At 42.3% G+C, this 18,197-nt stretch overlaps 1 protein-coding gene across 4 annotated transcripts in view; it reads left to right on the forward strand.

Moving 5' to 3' along the window:
• Positions 1-18,197, forward strand: part of LOC149354110 (uncharacterized) — a 58,556-nt gene that overhangs the window by 19,983 nt on the left and 20,376 nt on the right. For 2 of the 4 annotated variants that reach the window (XM_089583061.1, XM_089583062.1), the window contains exon 5: positions 966-1,198. In XM_089583061.1, the coding sequence (XP_089439187.1) occupies positions 966-1,198 (233 nt within the window). Of the gene's footprint in view, positions 1-965; positions 17,412-18,197 lie in introns of those variants that run through there. The other 2 variants (XM_089583063.1, XM_089583064.1) reach the window with 2 other exon arrangements.

Consider the following 18,197-nt stretch of genomic DNA (forward strand, 5'->3'; position numbering starts at 1 on the left):
CTAGCAAAAGTGTTTGTGCAAGCAGGAATTTATGATTAAGAAGGAGACGGGACAGGGGTCTTTTTGGCAAAAAAAAATTGTGAAAAAAATAGGCTTCTTGGAAGTGCAGTATTCAAAATCAACATACCTCTGCTAACTATCTATGATTTTTTTATTTGTATTTGTTGTGTCAGATTTAGCTGTAATTCAAATTTACAATTCCAGTTTATGCCGCTTCTATGTTCATTCCTTTTAATTTTGACAGAGCGCAAACTTATGACTTAATTTTTGTTGCAGTATACTGCTACATGGTCAAACCGTGCCATGCTAACAGCAGATATCTCAGTTTATGATTACAAGTTATTTTGTGTACTCTAATTTCGTCACTCAATAACCAGTCCTATGAATAATGCACTTCACCGAACTGCAAAGTCACTAATATTGGGTTAAGCTGAAAAGCACTTTCAATTCTGCATTTTTTGTACATTTATATTATCTAACCATACACGAGTAATGGTTTTCTGATGAGTACTTTTTTCGCCTTTGCAAGAAAAGGAATGTGAATGTGTAATATTTTGAGGATGAATTAACATAATGAAAAAGTTATTACTACATATTTGAAATTGGTACAAAAGCTAGATAAGTTGAACAGTTATGCTTTGCCTAAAACTAACAAAAATAACTCTAAGGCTACACATCATCATATGGCTCATAATACCCACCACCAATGCAAGAATGATTACAAATTTTTCTGTGAATGTGCTAAAATCTCCCACTGTTTTGTTGCTGTATTATGCTGTATTGCTAGCCCAGAATGGCAAACTGTTAGATGAATTGGAGCATGTTCTAAGACAGCACCGGTGTTTGTCTTCTTGTGTTGTCTGCTTAATGCCTTTCAGTCAGTAGCATTGCTAGTCATAACGTGTTCATCTGAAGTAGCTGCAAGCGTACATGAGAGTGGGATGGCAAGCTTTATTCATTTTCAGGTGTCTAGCTCAATGGCCATAGATACGACCTCATGCCAGGATGGTCACCGTAGTACATGGTTTAGCCAGCCAAGGCAAAAGAACTGTCCTTGTGGAAATGTTGCCACTGCTGCAGCAATCCTGTTTGCAGGATGCAGCCCTACACAGGCTCTCCATCTCTTCAGGAATGCTGGCAATGTTTGCTTCTGTCGGGGAACATATGACTGCATACAGCACCACCTCTTGTTCACAAGGTATTTAAATTTTTGAAATAAAACTGTGATGAACTTTCACATGTATTTTGCATCAGATTGTATATTTGGGAGCAAATAGAGGTTACATGGAACTCAGTGTTTTCATTTCTGGTATACAAACATTGCTTCACAGGTCATGGTGTTGTTTCGTTACGTAACGTTTGGCAAGAGGAGCAGCAGTCGTTGCTCCACACATTGAAAACAGGCAGCAATGAGGCCAAGCTTGCTGGGAACAGCAGAGCTCACTCTCCAGGGTATAGCGCAAAGTATGGTACTTATTCTTTGCTTGAAACGTCAGCAAATAAGATCATCGATATCAAGCTTGTGCAGGTGAGAGCCAGTTCGGAGCACCTGAGCTATGGCTACGGTCATTACTTTTTGCACATGTCAGCTTTATTGTTTAACCTCACTAGTTGTTACAGGAGTAAATATGGTAACTTGTCTGACACGTATTGTATTTGCACAGTTCAAATATACCCCCATTTCAACACGTAGCCATATTTTGCACCCAAAAAATAGAAAAGTACAGTGGACTGCTCTTTAACGAAACTTGATGGGAAATAAAAACATGTTACATTTATCAGAAGTTTCATTTAAGTAATGTATGCATGTTTCATGAAGCAAAACTTTATTAAAATTGCTACAGCCCTTACTGATGTGGGCATGCAGAAAAAAAGGAATCAGTATTGGTCTGCTTCACATTCTTCATTTGCTTTTTTACAAAGTATGTGTGCACGTGTGAGGGGCTAGGAAGAAATTCTGCACACCCTTCATGCTCAAAGTAGTGCTGCAAAAGTACAACCGCATCTCTAGCTGCACTGTCTGGCACTGCGCAAGATCCTCCTCATGCTCGTCACTGGAGAAGGATTGGTCCTCAGCTTGCATTTCAGCAATCATTTCCTTGAGGCTTTCCTCATGACAGGTGGCCACATTTGTGTCCAGTGCGTCATAGTCCTGTTGTGTGAAAGGGGCAGAGGGTACTACTTGGTTGATTATGGTGTGGGCCTCATTATCGGCATTGCAGTTGTGCTTGCCTCTTCATATGGTACTGGTTCGTGTGCTTAAAACCTACAGGTGGAAGTACCTTTTCACTGTCATCGCCTGCAATTCTTCCCGGGCATGGGCCAAAATGTGTATGGATGGCAGCATGTCGATGCTGTAATTCTTCCCACTGTAAGCACAATGCCGCATTCGGTGGAGCAGCTGGTGGTGGTAGTAAACTTTTCAGTTCTAGATCATTGCTTGATTCATTGGTTGGATGACGGCTGTGGCATTGGCTGGTAGGGATTTGAGACTGATTGACTGCGGCCCTTCCTCCTGGCCATGGGCAGGGCAATTATCCTCGATGAAGACAACTTTCTTGTCTTGCCTAGTAAACCGCACGTCTTCCTCCAGCAGCCAGTTCTCGAAAATTGCCATCATCATCCACGCTTTTCCATTTGCTTGATATTTCACTGGAAGGCCTCAAACACCCTTGAAGCAACGTGGGTGCTTCAACTTCCCTACCACAAGCAACTTCAACTTTTCATCCCCTGTCATATTTACGCCCACCAGTGCAGTAATGAGCTCCTTGCTACGCTTCCCACCTGTGCAGGCTTCACCTTTGTAGGCGAGAGTCTTCAGTGGAAGCACCTTATAAAAAAGGCCCATCTCGTCGACGTTGAAAACGTCTCGTGGCTCATAGCTGCTTAAAGGTCTCCTGCAGCCTCTCCTGTTGCCAGTCAGTGCATACTACTCTGTTGACGGCAGCACTTTCACCTGAGATGGTCTTATGGACAAGGCCATGGCATGTTTTAAATCGGCTCAGCCAGCCATTGCTGACGTTGAAAGTTTCGATTCCCATTTGCAGGGCTATCTCCCGCGCCTTCTGTTCCAAAATGGGACTGCTTATTGGAAAATTGGCACCCCGCGCACGCTTAAACCGCAAAAAAAGAACCTTTTCAAGTTCTTCATATTACTTTGTCCTCATCCGCATCCGATTTGCAGTGAAGGTACCATTTTTGACAGTCTCTTTAATGGCTGATTCGTTTTCAAGGATGCATGAGAGCATTGACTTCAGGATGTCAAACTTCTTCACAATTTCTGCTTCAGACAAGCCACTCTGCTCAAGCTCCTGCAAAACTTGCACATTTTTTTCAAGCAAGAGCGAATTGTGCGGCCGTTACTTGACACACTACATCACGCCGAAACACAGATTGCACATAGGCCTAACACAGAGCAGCAGCCGCTACGAAAACAATCGTGTGGCCTGTGGATGACTTCTGGATTTGCTTGTCCCGACTATAGTGTTCGCTACGAAGAATTTGGTCATGGTTGTGAGACTGTTCTTGGCATGCGTGTGCACAAATACGCTGGGTGGACTCAAAATCTTTAGCCTTTGTGCCGTTTAACTGAGGGTAAGAAGTAAGCAGTGTTTCAATTAAGTGAAGAATTTTACTACTGTTGACATAGGAAACCAACCAGATAACCCTACTTAATTCCGTTTATCCGTAATTTTTGTTTAAGGGGGGATGCTACACTTCATAGATAACTTTTTTTATTTATGAATAGATCTGAACCAAATTTTCGCATTTTGCATATTTTAATGTTATAATTCCAGAGGTGTAATTGTTTTTGCAATAGAACAGGTAGTTTCCGATATATTATAAAAGTTAGGTTCCTTGCCTGGAGGAAAATTAGCATCTAAACAGAAAACCACAACACATTGGTTCGAGCATAGAACAAATCTAGAATGTCTAAGGAGTGTAATGAGGTATAAATAAATGTTCTGGGCCCATTTGAACTAGAGTTACAGCTCATCAAAGGTGGTGTAGAAAAAAAAGCCATCTTCGCACGTCAAACTTATGACCCATTTTTTTTTAATTTCTGAAATAAATATTGCATTGAAATTGAGCATATTACATACTGCATGCATTTATCTTTCTGGCAGAAAAAAAATTGTTGATAGCTGAAATAGAACGAAAGCTATGTTTCCTCCAAAATCACAAGTGTGTCAAAATTGCAGTTTTGAGAAGTCAAGAAAAAACGTTTCAGAACGTCTTTATTGAGAAAAACCCAATAAAATTTTAAGGAAATGCTCCAGGGTCATAATCTGGATGCATCCCCTCTCTATGTCTCTTTTTGGCCAGCTTCTTCACTCTGAGAGAGGCTTCTCACTTCTTCGGGCTAGCACTTCGACGGAGATCTTTCTCCCTGGCCCTCTGAGATCCACTGCTTATGATATTCACGTTTAGCTGCTGTAGAATTGCAGCTGACGTATGAAAATTTCCAGTGTTGAAGCGCAGGACAGCTTCCACAACAGTAGCTTGCACGGCAACAAGTGACGCGTGCTGTTTTTTTGGCACTGGACTCCAAATCTTGGAGTTGAGACTCTCGTTTGAATCTTGGGTCTTGCTGCGTGGCACCTCTGGAGCAGTGTTCTTTCAGGTAGCTGAGTGTAGATGGGCAGCATTGCTTCTGCGACATCTTTTGGCAAATTGTAGTGGTGCCTGGGTTCTGGCTCACCCTTTGCTCTTGCAGCGTTTTGGTGACACCACGAATTTTCTCTGGTAGGGTATAGGCTGTGATCTGAACGTCATTCGTCAATGGACATGACATGCATGTACATTGCCATTACGGCCTTCTGCATTGAGTGCACGTCACTATTATTAGATTTATTAGAGGTGCTCTTTCTCATCAAAATAAAAATGCAGTAGTATACACAGACTTCAGAAATGCATTACTGCAATTAGCTCAGAACAGCGATCAAAAAGCCCTTTTTACACTCAACGTCCTGCAACAACTCCATCAGCTTGCAATATGCGGTTACAGTGTACACTTCTGCTGGGTTCCAAGTCATGTTGGGATTCCAGGAAACGAACTTGACTCCGTGGCAGGACATGCAACCAGGAGTGTTGCCAACAGAATGAAGATTCCCTGCCAGGATTATAAAAGAGCAATTAAAATTAAGCAAGTGCTGAAATCTAAGTATTAGTTTCAATGGAACCATGAAAACTATAACGTAATGCACCTCATAAAACCAAACATAACAGAATGGAAGGATTGCCATCAGTGGTGTAGCCAGAAATATTTTTCGGGGGGGGGGGGGTGTTATATGCCGCCTGTAAAAAATAAAAGAAAGTGCGTGCACCCAAACAATATCTTAATCATTTTTCTGCTGTTATAAAGCCCAAGGGTTGTTTCGTTCACTGTAATATGTACGTAATACGAGTGCACAGAGGACTTCAAGGAGTAGGTTCATAAAGAACATTTATTTTCTCACAAAAGAAATACTCGTACGAAAAATTGCGGCTAGTTACGATATTTTCACATACTATACAACAACACAAAACCTTCTGCTCTACAACAAAGTCAGCAATTGCGAATGAATGGAACTTGTCAAAACTTTTTCACCATGCATGTGAACCTGCGGCCAGATGCAAAGGTGCTTTAAAAAAAAATTTATTTTTGCGATAGTCTATGTTCATTTGAAGGCAATGGAAAGGCTGAAAAAATAGAATGACGTGAAAAGGTATGTTTTATTGGGAGAACTGTGCCTACAGTTAAAAGGCGTGCCATACGTCGTGTGATAGCAAAAAAGAGACTGTTTTCTGCAATTACTTCCACTTGCAGTTAGAACAGGAACTATTTTTGTCATGAAACCGATGCTTTTCTTATTTTTGTTTCTACAATGTAATATATCGATGCAGTATGAATAGCACAGGTGAAAAAAAAAGCCGAAAGGGGGGGGGGAATGCAGCACTGAGAAAATTTCAGGGGGTGCCCTGGCACCGAAACACCCCCCCTGGCTATGCCCCTCATTGCCATCATAAGAACAGATTTTATGAAGTCATACATTGGAGACTACAAATCAGATACACACACTTAACACACAATAATTTACTCATGGTAGCAGAACCACCTGAATGCAAGCACTGCAGTGGGCTCCTTTCTGTCGTTCACATCTTTTTAACCTGCCGATTTTATGAAATGTATCGTCATACCCATTTTGCAAGCCTTTACAAATTTTACGTACCACTGCATTCATCTCTTTTATTAGGTGATGAACGTATGGTGTCATTTGATAAAGTTGTTGAATTCTTAAATAGTACTAAAACTTCAGAGCTTTCACAGTATTTTTTTACATCATAACATCTAAAGGGTGCCTTGTCACAGACAAGGAGGCGCCGTAGCCATGCACGGTGGGAGGCAACTCCTCGCCCTCTTGCTCTTGGCAGTGCCCTGCACTTGGCCTCCATTTCAACGTATTTTTACTGCCATCATTACACCATATTTTAAGTTATGATATTTAATCTCATGATTTTATCCAGCCATTTACACTGGATATTTAGTCTTTTATTGCCTCACTGTGCATGGCGTTTCGTAATTATGTAAGTTTCACTATTAAACTAGATTGAGATAAACATTGCTTTGGCACTCTTTGGCCTTAGTTGCCCTTGCACCAATGAACTTAAAATTAATTAATCAATCAATCTCTACAACATGAGAAACAGACTGATGGTAATTGTTCATGTCCCCTCCTTCCTCAGGGGAAAGTCTTGAGGCACACCAGTGCGCTCGATGCTACAACTCTACAGTTCACTATTCCTTGGCTACCTGCAATACAGCTTTCTATTGTTTAGTAACATTAAAAAGATGCACGTCTGCACTCTACAAAGTGTGCAAATGCAAACTCTTCATATCTGCCTTGGACTGCCTAAATGTGCCTCTACAGCAGCAACTGTTATCGTCACCCGGGAACATCCATTTACTATATACATTGCTGTTTACACCATGAAAGCACATATTGAGCACTTCTCACGGGTCTCCTGTCATCGTCTTGCAACTCTTGCAGTAATTAGGCCACATAATGCATTTGTCAGTCACTGATGCTCATTGCGCCTATCTTTCATTGCAGTTCACCCCAGCCTCAAAACCATGCTCACCCTAATGGTGTCTATACAAACCTCAGGTACACCCTTCTATACCTGGAATTATGAGGAACGCTGGTGTTTCATTGGCTGCTCTCAAGCAGATCTCATTGGAACATCTGCATTCTAACCGCAGTCACCACATTCATGTCTACATAGACGACTTAATTACTTGAACCAGTTCTGCGTGGGTTATCGTGATCCCGGCAATGGCCTGCTTGATGAAGGTGAAGATGGCCTACCACAGTTCCTCAACTAGTATAGAACTAGCTGCCTTCCAGGCTGCAGTTCAGTTATTAGCCAAGAACCCCCTCATGAATGGTCAGTTTACACTGATTCCAAAGTAGCCGTTCAAGGCCTGAAAGCTGCTCTATGGCACTGGTCGCATGAACAACTCGTCGCAGAGATTCATGACGTGTACCACTGCACCATATCGAAAGATCGCAATATCATTTTTCAATAGCTGGTTGGACACTGCGGTATCAAAGGAAACCACCCCGCAGACAAGGCTGCCTGATCTGCTCACTATGACGAATTTCAGGTCTGTATTTCTATGTCAAGAGTTTGTCGTAGCATGTGAGCTTGGCAAGTTGGCACTGGAGCTCTGCATAAAATACTGGCCAGGTTGTCAACCGTCACTTCAGGGCATTGGACCGTGGACATCCTTCCTTTTCTGGGGAAAATTGCTATTGTACCTCCTTCAGCAGTAGCTTGGTTTGGGGTAGTTGGTAACAGTTTTTGAAACCTTCCTGCAAAAAGACACGGACAACACAGATGTGCACCTGTCCCATCTACATCTGTGTTGTCTGTGTCCTTTTGTTGCGAAAGCAACCTTATGCTAGTCGCCGAGCCATTTCGCGGAGCCGAGGAAAGGCCATACTGCGCATGCACGAGGAGCAGTGACGTCACACGGTGCAGAGCTGGTGACTCAGACTCAGAGGTGCCGCCGCTGCTGCTGCCGCGCACTCTCCATCGCCTCTCTCTCTCTCCTCATTGCTTTCGCAATCCTCCAGGTTTAGCCAGAGCTAAACCACTGCCAATTTTTTTTGCTATGTTTTCGAAGTACCTCGTTTGCTGCACTGTCACGAAGGTGACATCTTTCATTACTGTGACGCTGGGCTCATCTTCCTCATATGAAGTTGAATTGTTCCTACTCAAGCAAGATTCTGAAGAGCTGCTGTTATTCCCCTTACCCCTAACTTATTCATGTGCATCTTCACGACTTTTCCCGTCTCTCTTTCAAAACCTTTTCGAGACCTTCCACCTTGCATGACACTGGAATGGTATCCATTATCAAGTACTTCACCTTTAGTATGCCTGTTCATGGTTCTCCCATATGTCCACTTCATGTAGTCAATTTTGCAAAAGACAATATTCCAACCCTTTCGATTAATCCTTTCTGCAAATTCCTTTAGTACATCTCCCATTGCACTCCTGAAACTTATTTCATAATTCCTACTGCTTGACGTCCTTCGCTTGTCCTCCCTACTTTTTCGCCAATGTTGGCCATTGGAACATTGTCTGGAATTTTTACTTTCATTGCAAAATCTCCATGTTCGCAGAATGTTTTGACTGTCTTGTCATTATCACTATAGGCGTGCACAACCTCTAATTTGTGCCTTCAGTAGGCTTGACTACACTGACTCTAACCCTGTCATTAATACTCAAAAAATCGTAAATGGTGCCCGCTGTGCTTTCAGTGATCAAGAACTCCACATCGGCTTAGTCGACTCCAGTAGCTGAATACATGCCGATTCTTCAACACTGTGCACACCTCATTGCAGGCTGCATAACTGGTTTGATAGCTCATTCAGGTGTTCCAATAATAGCGGTGGTTCAAGTTTCTTGTTGGTTTCAACATGGAATTCTAGGAGCAGGATATGGTGGTTGACGGCACAGTGACAGCTGGGACTATTATGGGTCAAACCCATGCGTGTAACTGCGAAGCAACAAATCATAAGTGGAAATGCTTGCTTGAATCATATTGCTCAAAGTGCCTCTACTCTATTCTCCATTCTTACATATATTGAAGGGTCCTTGATGCATAAGGTGGGGCAGTCATCATCCTGACATTTCCTGAGCAATGCTGGTCTTGATCATCATGAATCATGAGAGTGCATGCTTACTGACTAGAGATGTATTGGAATTGTGTGGTCAACGTTCCACATTTGAATCAGAGAACTGCTAGCAAATTGGCGTTCACAGCTGTGCAAATGCTGTAGGTCAACTCATAGTTTCACTGCAATGCTGGATAAACTAAAGTGCTCAAAAGCCCCAGGGTCCAGGTATTTAAGCAGTTTGGAAGCAATATTGCACAGTGTAACATTGCTTGGGGTTTTCAGTGCCACAAATAACCTTTGTCTTGAATGTAGGAACTGCACACAGCATCAACTCAGCATTCTAGTAAATATTGCGTGTAATCGTGGTCTTGATGTGGTGAGCTGTTGTAACAGCGGCTCTAGTCTTTATTTAGGGCACTAACTCTGCAGATTTCTGCAAAACCAGCTCCATGCTATAATTATTGGCAGACCATGTACCTCCTTTGCCAAAAGTAACCGAGCAGCAGGTTTTTGCTTCTCAACCGTATGACGGAGCCTTTATGGCACCACTGAAGGCCAAAAGGTGTCAGAACGTGAGGTCAAGGGTTCACCTTACTTTATGCAGATTCAGAGCTTAAGGGTTCCCAAAAGTTCTTTGCTACGTGGCTAAGAAACAAACCACCATTGCCCGGTTATTTTTGGCAAAGACAATGCATTGTGGGGGTAAGCTTTTCCGTCAGACATGTTTCATGCAGTTTACAGGCCTGTTTATAGTCTGTTTACAGGCCTGTAATGTCACATGCTTGTTACTTTATGGAATATTTGATTGTAGCCTAACAGCTGACTAATCAAAGCAGGTAGCTGCTGTCCTTTGCATGGTCTAGGGACCTGCTGTAGGGGACGTATGCAGCAACAGGGAGCCTCCCACCCTCTTGTATTAATACTAGACAAGTTGATGAACAAAGTGTTACTTCAAGGAGCTGAAAATGACATTCCAAGGTGGTGGGCAATCTGCTTATCCTGATGCATGTTAAAATTTGCATGCTTGGATGAATTTCACCATTTCTAAATTGGTGCAGTGGTATTGTGTCTGTGCAGAAATTGGCAGCATTTTATTGACTGTGCTTGCTCTTTTGCTTGCCTGGCCTGCTGCCTTTGTTTGTTCTTCTGCCAACTAGTTTTATACAATTGACAAACAATTCTGGCAACCTGCCGGAGACATGGCACCTAATTTGAGATTTTTGCTCATAAGTCCTGTAATTGTAATGGGCATTTCATGACCCAGTAGAATTGAATATGTGTGGTATTGTGGAGGAGGGTTGTCGAATGCAGGTGTGCTAAGACGATGCATACCCATTCTTTGCATTACTGCCCACAGGCCTCCTCTACTGCAAATGCATTTTTAACACTTCTGCTAGCCATCTGGGTTAACTCATCTTGTAGGCGGTGGTCCCAGGTTCGATCCCTGCAACTGGACAAATTTTTCTTTGACTACGAAGCTTAGCTTAGCTTTGTAGTTGTATGGCTGTGCCTGGCTAGATCCTAATGAGTAATCACTCTCTTATTACAAGTTTACTTCACCTTGGGAGATGCCCCTAAACACATCTTTAACTATGAAGCTTATCTTTCCTTTGTAGTTGTATGGCTGTGCTTGGCCAGATTCTAATGAGTAATCACTCTCTTACAGTGGCGTAACCATAAATTTTGTTCAGGGGGGCTCATGTTGCAGTGCGGCCTCCTCATAGACTTTGTGGAGGGATCAAACACGAGAATAATAACTCCGTTGCCATTGACAATGACATTGTGTATTAGATAATGCTACACACTGTCTATGCAAGTGAAATATGTATTTTTTAAATAAAAGAATAATCTTGTGTCTTAAAAATCGTGGCAGACATAACTGATACCAATCAGTGGCATACCAATCAATGGCGTAGCCCGAAATTTTGTTCGGGGGGGGGGGGCTCATGTTGCAGCGCAGCCTCTTCATAGACTTTGTGGAGGGATCAAACGCGAGAATAATAACTCAGTTACCATTGACAATGACATTGTGTATTAGATAACGCTACACGCTGTCTATACAAGTGAAATATGTGTTTTTTTAACCCTTTGAGGGTCGAATTATTTTGAAGAAAACTTTCCCAGGTGGTCAAATTACTTTCCCAGGTGGTCAAATTACTTTATTGCAGATCTTGAATCTACAAAATGTATATAATCGAGAATAAATAGTAAAAAAAAATTAGGAACAGTACTTTGGTGACAGCATCACTCAAAACTGGAAAATGTTCAATAGAATAGAATAGCAACGGTGATAAGCAAGCTAAGAGCAGCACCAATAAAGATAGAAATCAACTTTCGCCGCCTCTGCAAAACAGTGCCCACAAAGAGAAAACACGTTTCGCGCGACTCTGTTGCGATCCCGCGGCGGAATCGAAACCGCGTAGGCGCGTTGCCACAGAGGGCGAGAATACCTCGCGAGCAACGGTGATAAGCAAGCTAAGAGCACCACCAATAAAGATAGAAATCAACTTCGGCAGCCCCTGCAAGATAGTGCTGACAAAAAGAAAACTCAAATTTCGCGCGACTCCGTTGCGATCACGCGGCGAAACCAAAACTACAAAAGGGGTGTTACCGCAGTCTGTGCCGCCGCGCTAAAGCTAGACATAAGTTCTACTTATGTCCGTAAGAAGGCAGCACAAAATTCAAACACTTCTTGTAAGTCCTAAGAGGTGGCAGCACCCCTCAGTGAGCACGCATTGTTCTTTTGGCGAAAAATTTCAAACGGAAGATCGAAACCGTACCCGTACGGCGAAGACCTTGCGGGACAGAAAACCGCCGCCGTACATATATGGCAAAAACCTTCAAAGGGTTAAATAAAAGAATGTATTCGTGTGTCTTAAAAATTGTGGCAGACATAACTGATACCAATGTTTCCATGTTTTTATGTATTTAATTAATAAGTAAACAAAATATCACACATAGTCCAGAACTATATCAGTCTGAATTTTGGACTGATATAGTTCTAGACTTCGTGTGATATTTCCGGACTCACTCCGGATATTTCCGAACCTCAGACTCCGAAACCTGCAAAGCAGTGCATGCAGCTGATATGAAAAATGTAAATGCCATAAAATTAGCGAGTATAGAGGACAAATATTTTAATGAATCTTTGTCGTTCAAGAACGTTTACATTTTTGTACATATGCAACGGCCAGGAAAAAATCTCAACGATGCTGTCCTTCATTCAGTGCACTGCACAGCAGCAGCTGTCACCGGTCATGTATTGCGAGTAATAGACGATATGCGAAATGCACAGCACCATCTCTTGACGCTCCGAGAACTAAGTCCTCCATGTTGGCACGGTACAGAAAACGAAACCGCTGCCCAGCGTTGGGTTAAAACGGCTGCGCTTCGTTTGAAAAGTAAAATGCCGATGCAGTGTTGCGCTACCCTCTCCACTGTGAAAAGACACTATGATGCGTGCCAGAACTAGGTGCGTTCCAGCTTTTTGCTTTTCTATTTTTTTACTCCGTCCCAACGTTTTAGTAACACAAAACACCATGCGAGGTATCATGTGTCAGCACGTGAATCAGTGCGCAGCTTTCGCTTTCTGCGCTGATTTTTGACAAATCTCTCGATGTGATTTGCTTTTAAATTAAGATAAGGACCACAGCCTTTGTTGTCTCTGATCAAAATTAGAAGCCGATTTCATGTATTTATCAACTCCCCGGTCGGGCGGGAATATATATAGACGCATACTTGAACAACGTAATAGAGAAGGTAATTTTTTTGAGCGGGCCAATCGCTCGTGCCGTGGCAAAAAAGTTCACTCGAAGAACCATATGCCGATTACTGCTTAGTTTGCTACGTGTTCAGTTAAGTTTTTCCCGCGTTCAATTAGTTTTAGAAGGGCGAGCAAACTCTCTGGACCATACGCATATGTTATGCGCGTTAAGCAGTCTTTTTGAAGCAATACACCCTACGTATAAAAACTGAGGTGCGAATGCTTTATTTCTTGAGGATTCCTATACCTTCCATATCTGTGGCGACGAAAATCTAAAAAAAAAAGAAGCGAATAATATAGCTACTTTATTATGAAGGAGGGACGCATTTCTAAGCTAGAAAGTTCGTGCAACAGTGTTCTGAAAACGCTTTAGGCCATCAGATTTTATTATCGTTGTGGCAAGCTTCAACAGCTTGCTTCGCAACAAAGCCATTTGTCCAAGTTTGGGAGTAAGCTAATTAAGTTTCGGAAGCAACCGAACATGCTAATTTCGCCCCTGCACACACAATTTGACCAGCGTATCGAGTCCATGCAGGCACCTACAGCTGTACGCTCTTTCTCTAATAAAGCCGCCGCGGTAGCTCGGTGCTTATCTGAAAAAAAAAAACTGCGTCTTTGCTTACATTTTGAATTATATATGCCCACTTTCCTCTTGGTAATATCGATTGACAACATCGCAATACTCGCTTCAACTGCGTCTTAAGTAAGACGCGGTTTCAATGAATTGCGGCGAAAATCAACCGACGCCGGGCTCTGAAACGGTGACGTTGAAAACCGCAGATGCGCATTGCACATTACAGTAAAGGAATCGGATTACGCAGCTGGTCGAGGGTCTTGTGTGATTATACTGCAATGCACGAAGCTCCTGGCGTCGGCGCGAACGAAAGTTCGCACTATCACAGAAGTTTGTCAACACACGTGCGCACTCACCGCAAAATAACCGCTCGCTACCCTACCAGATGAATTCACGTCCACCTGGGAATAAAATAGCCATGATAATGCGTGATGCTTGAACTGGTGCTTTAATGCGAGCATTAAAACGACAACAGCACACGGTCACGGTTCGACTTTCCAACCCACTTTTGAGTGCCGATTATTGCGATCATCAGCGCCAGACTTCAAGCGAAGCTGAGGACGCGGTAGGAGTAAGCTGGCGCTTACTGAAAGCACCTACATTTAGTCAAAGATCAGCTGTGAAAACAACGCAGCAGCTAAAGCTTGCCTCTTGAAATTCCACTCGCAAGAAGAAAGTACGCATAGCAAACGATGCACCAGCTCGACGAGTTCGACCGTGCCAAGATGGAAACCGGAAGTTGTGGGCGCGGTGTTGCCAGACCGCCAAGCAATTTCGCATATCGTCTATTGCACCTAAATTTTAGACGCAACAACGGGTACATGTATCATCGAAGAGTTCTGCAAAATATGCATTAGAAGTGCGAAAATAGAACTAGTTAAAGGACAAAAAATCTCAGTGGAAACAAAGTCACTGTATGTGTACACAAAACCTCGCAACAAGATATTTAAATACACGTACGTCTCCATTAAATCTATGTACCTGAGTGAAAGTCACTCTATATAATGCGTCAAACAAGGCAAATAAACATCTTGCGTAATCTCGGATAGTAAACTCTACACACGGAAAGACAGACGATCCAGGCAAGAACAAAACTATGACAGCTGAAGTCGCGATATGTACTTGGGCGACGCTGTGGTCAGCAACAGTTCGAAAAAATATGGGGGGGGTGGGCTGAAGTCCCATAAGCACCCCCGCCCCCCCCCCATGGCTACACCACTGCTCTTTTATTACAAGTTTACTTCACCTTGGGAGATGCCCCTAAACACATCTTTGACTACGAAGCCTCGCTTTCCTTTGTGGTTGCATGGCTGTACTTGGCTAGGTCCTAATGAATAATCGCTCTTATTACAAGTTTACTCCACCTCAGAGGATGCCCCTAAACACATTGGTTTTCTAAAATACTCAGAGTGCCTTCGAAACATGAATAGTACCTTCAAGGTTATCTCATAGTCTGCGTTTAGTTGAAACTGCGGCATTCTTGTCTGCTTGCCTTGTCAGCTATGCATTAATGCTTTTTGTTGCCAGACTAGGCAAATGCAAAGGACTTCTCACTGTCTACTGGATTAAATCGGGGGTTAACAAGCTCACAAAAACTTTTGCTGCATGTTGCACGAGCTCTTTAGCAGCAGCAATATTCTCATCGATTTGCTTGATGAACACTATAAATATCTGAAGTGTGAGAGGCTATTCCCCACATGTGTGAATAGTATGTGTGCCTTGGTAGAGACGCTGAAGGGCAGCTGAAGCAGATATTAGCTTTTTTTTCTTCATGAAAAATCTTGATCAGTGCCTGAACTCTCTGATCTCCGTACTTATTTAGGGCATCAGTTTGATCAAAATGCTCAATGCGTTAACATCTTTTGCAATTTTTAGCCAAGTATGTGTAAAATGAGCTTCTTATGGAGCTTAAATGCATGCATAATGCAACAGAGTTTTAATTCAGCTGTGTCTGTCCTATGTGTACATTGCCGCAATTAATAGGTGTCGGATATGCACCTCCAAGCAACAGACAAATTAGTCGTGTGCCTTGTGCTGCGGGAGTCTGTCAAAGAGGGTGTCTGTCACCTGTCATTTGAAGCAGAAACCTTTGATAACTTGCTTGCAATTAACAATATAACTGGAACACTGTACTTGGCAGTAGTGCCAAGAAATGAGACAAGGAGTGTGCGTAAGGGATGTGCATGGCATTATTCACCTTCCTCATGAACCTTCCTTTTCTGACTCAGTTTAGCTGCAACCCTCCCATGATGTCGGGGACCTGATCTCTCTTCACTCTGTCATCCTTGCTGTAGTAGTTGTCATTGAGCTTATTGTTTATTTGATTCCTCAATGGAGGCATAATGAGGCTTTACGTAAGGGATTGGGAGTTACCAGGCAAAAAAATTAAATACAAATTCCAGTAAACTGTTATCGATGAGCCACTTGAATGTTACTGGGTTGATGATGGTGGCAACTTTGGTGGGCAGGCCATTCCAGTCTCGTGCTGTGCGCAGGAAGAATGACTGCGGAAAAGTTGTAGTATGGGCTTGTAGGTGATACATTGCATTACGGTGGCTGGAGTGTGCTATGTGGTGGGGTCTTTTTATGTACAGGTTCTGCTCTTTTTATGCACGGTCACGGTAATGAAACCACAACCATGCTTTTTTTGGTTAGGTTTGACTGTGCAGAATTTTCGTCAGACAGTATGAGAATTGGTTGAGGATTTCCACATTTTAAAAATTGCAGATGCATCTATGAGTTACCCTTCAGTTTCCCTACATAAAGCAGAGATGATGTAGATAAGTCATGTGATACCAGTGCAAAAATTTTATGTTCTTACATTGTGTTTGCTTTTTTCTTGTTTTTTTTGTATTTGCATGCATGTTCTGTTGCTTTCCTGTATGTTTTTCACATGATTTCTTGAATAAGGGACTCTGGGAAGAACTCTAAGCAATTTTTGTTCACAGTAAAAATAGATTTTATTGTTCTTTTCTGGCTGCGTTGATATTTATATTTGTGTTGAAGAACTTTGCAATCTTCCTCCTCAAGTTATTGACAGTTAGCCTAGCCTCTAGGATCTGTGCTTAGAAAACTGTGTCAGCACAAAGTTTACTTGCAACTCTGGCTCGCAATGGCACCTCCTATGTTTTATTTTCTGCTCTTTTTAGTGAAAATATTTCTTTGTGATCAAAAGACCAAAATCTATCGATACAGGCCAAACTTCTATTTGTCCTCAGTGTCCCTTTCAACTTGAACGTCCACATCTGTCCTGTGCTTCTCTGTTTGCTTGTTTATTTGCTGTTCTCTAATACACACACATACCAGCTTACTTTCTTGCCGAGTGTATTGACCATTGTCGGAATGTGACTTTAGTGTGATGAAGATGGCATCACTTTTTTTCGTCAAGAGGACCGTAATGAAGTGCTTTTGGTGGCTCCTGCTTTCAAAGCTGCAAATCATAACATGACCACATTCGAAAGAAAATATGCTAACAAAAGCTCGTTTCTTGCATGCCTCTTCACTATTGCGGCAATTTGTGCGGTCTACTGTATAGAGGAAAATACTGTAACTGTGCACTACTCTGTTTTCATATTGTCAGCAAAGTAGAATGCACCATCAATGAACAAGTGTGACATGACTAGTTCTGAAGTATCACTTGTAGCTACAAACCTAGTTGTTGCACTGTACTTTATTTTCCCCCACAGCACTGGTAGGCAAGCATAGCTGTAACAAAGTATTATAGAATATGTATGCCGTCTTATGCAAAGAGATATTTTGCAAGGTGACTGCATCTGTTGCTGTTCTGTATTGTGGAGCCACTGTGTAATGAATCGTGAAGAACAACCAATTTATAGGGTTTGAGTATGTAAAATTTTATTGAGTGTTTTTGGACTCTTTCTTTGTAAATAAACATGCTGTGTCTGTGCTTCTGTGTGAGATGTTTTAACCTAGTGCACTGCATCTAAATAAAAGTTTTTCCTGTTTCCAATGTTTGCTTTAATAATGGGGATACCAAAGGCCACAGTATTCCTCTGATGGGCAGGTGTCCCAGTGGCCCCAACCACAAAGCTCGGTAGCATGGTCCTGTTTTTCTTGCCAAGGTAGTGCCGCACCCAGCGCACGAACTGCCGATAGGCTGTATACCTGTAGCGGCTGACAAGTGAGCAAGCAGAATTGGGCATCTGCACAAACAATACATGCAGGTGTTGTCCATTTATCTATTTTAATTCAGAATACCCTAGGGGCACAGCACAACTTAGGGTGAAAAGAAAGCATGATCATGGAAAATTGACAAACCAAAACAAAGATGCGCTGAATTTTTGGGGAAAGAGAAAGTAAGCAGGACAACATATCTGAACAGGGTAAAAAAATTCAAAGTAATAATGACTCGTAGAAGATCAAATAATATCAAGATACACTGAGGAAAAAGAAAACAATTCACTCATGTGAAGCTGACTATTATCACTGCTATGTCAGTCACTATTGCCAAGAAAAACCCCAAAAAAGAAGGAATGAATGAAAGCATTCATACTGTCTGCCTTAGAATATACACACTATGCGTTGTTTCTGCAGCATAAAGAGTAGAAACAGCCACACGTGTAATCGGGGGACATGGAGCTGTCAGAAATAGATATTGAATGCCATTTCACTCGGGTCACAATCTACTGCGCTGAACACGGCTTGTACAAAATATGTAGCACCAGGCGCATGC

This window comes from Amblyomma mixtum, chromosome 3, assembly GCF_055824585.1.
Source record: "Amblyomma mixtum isolate Tamu chromosome 3, ASM5582458v1, whole genome shotgun sequence".
Classification (NCBI taxonomy): domain Eukaryota; kingdom Metazoa; phylum Arthropoda; class Arachnida; order Ixodida; family Ixodidae; genus Amblyomma; species Amblyomma mixtum.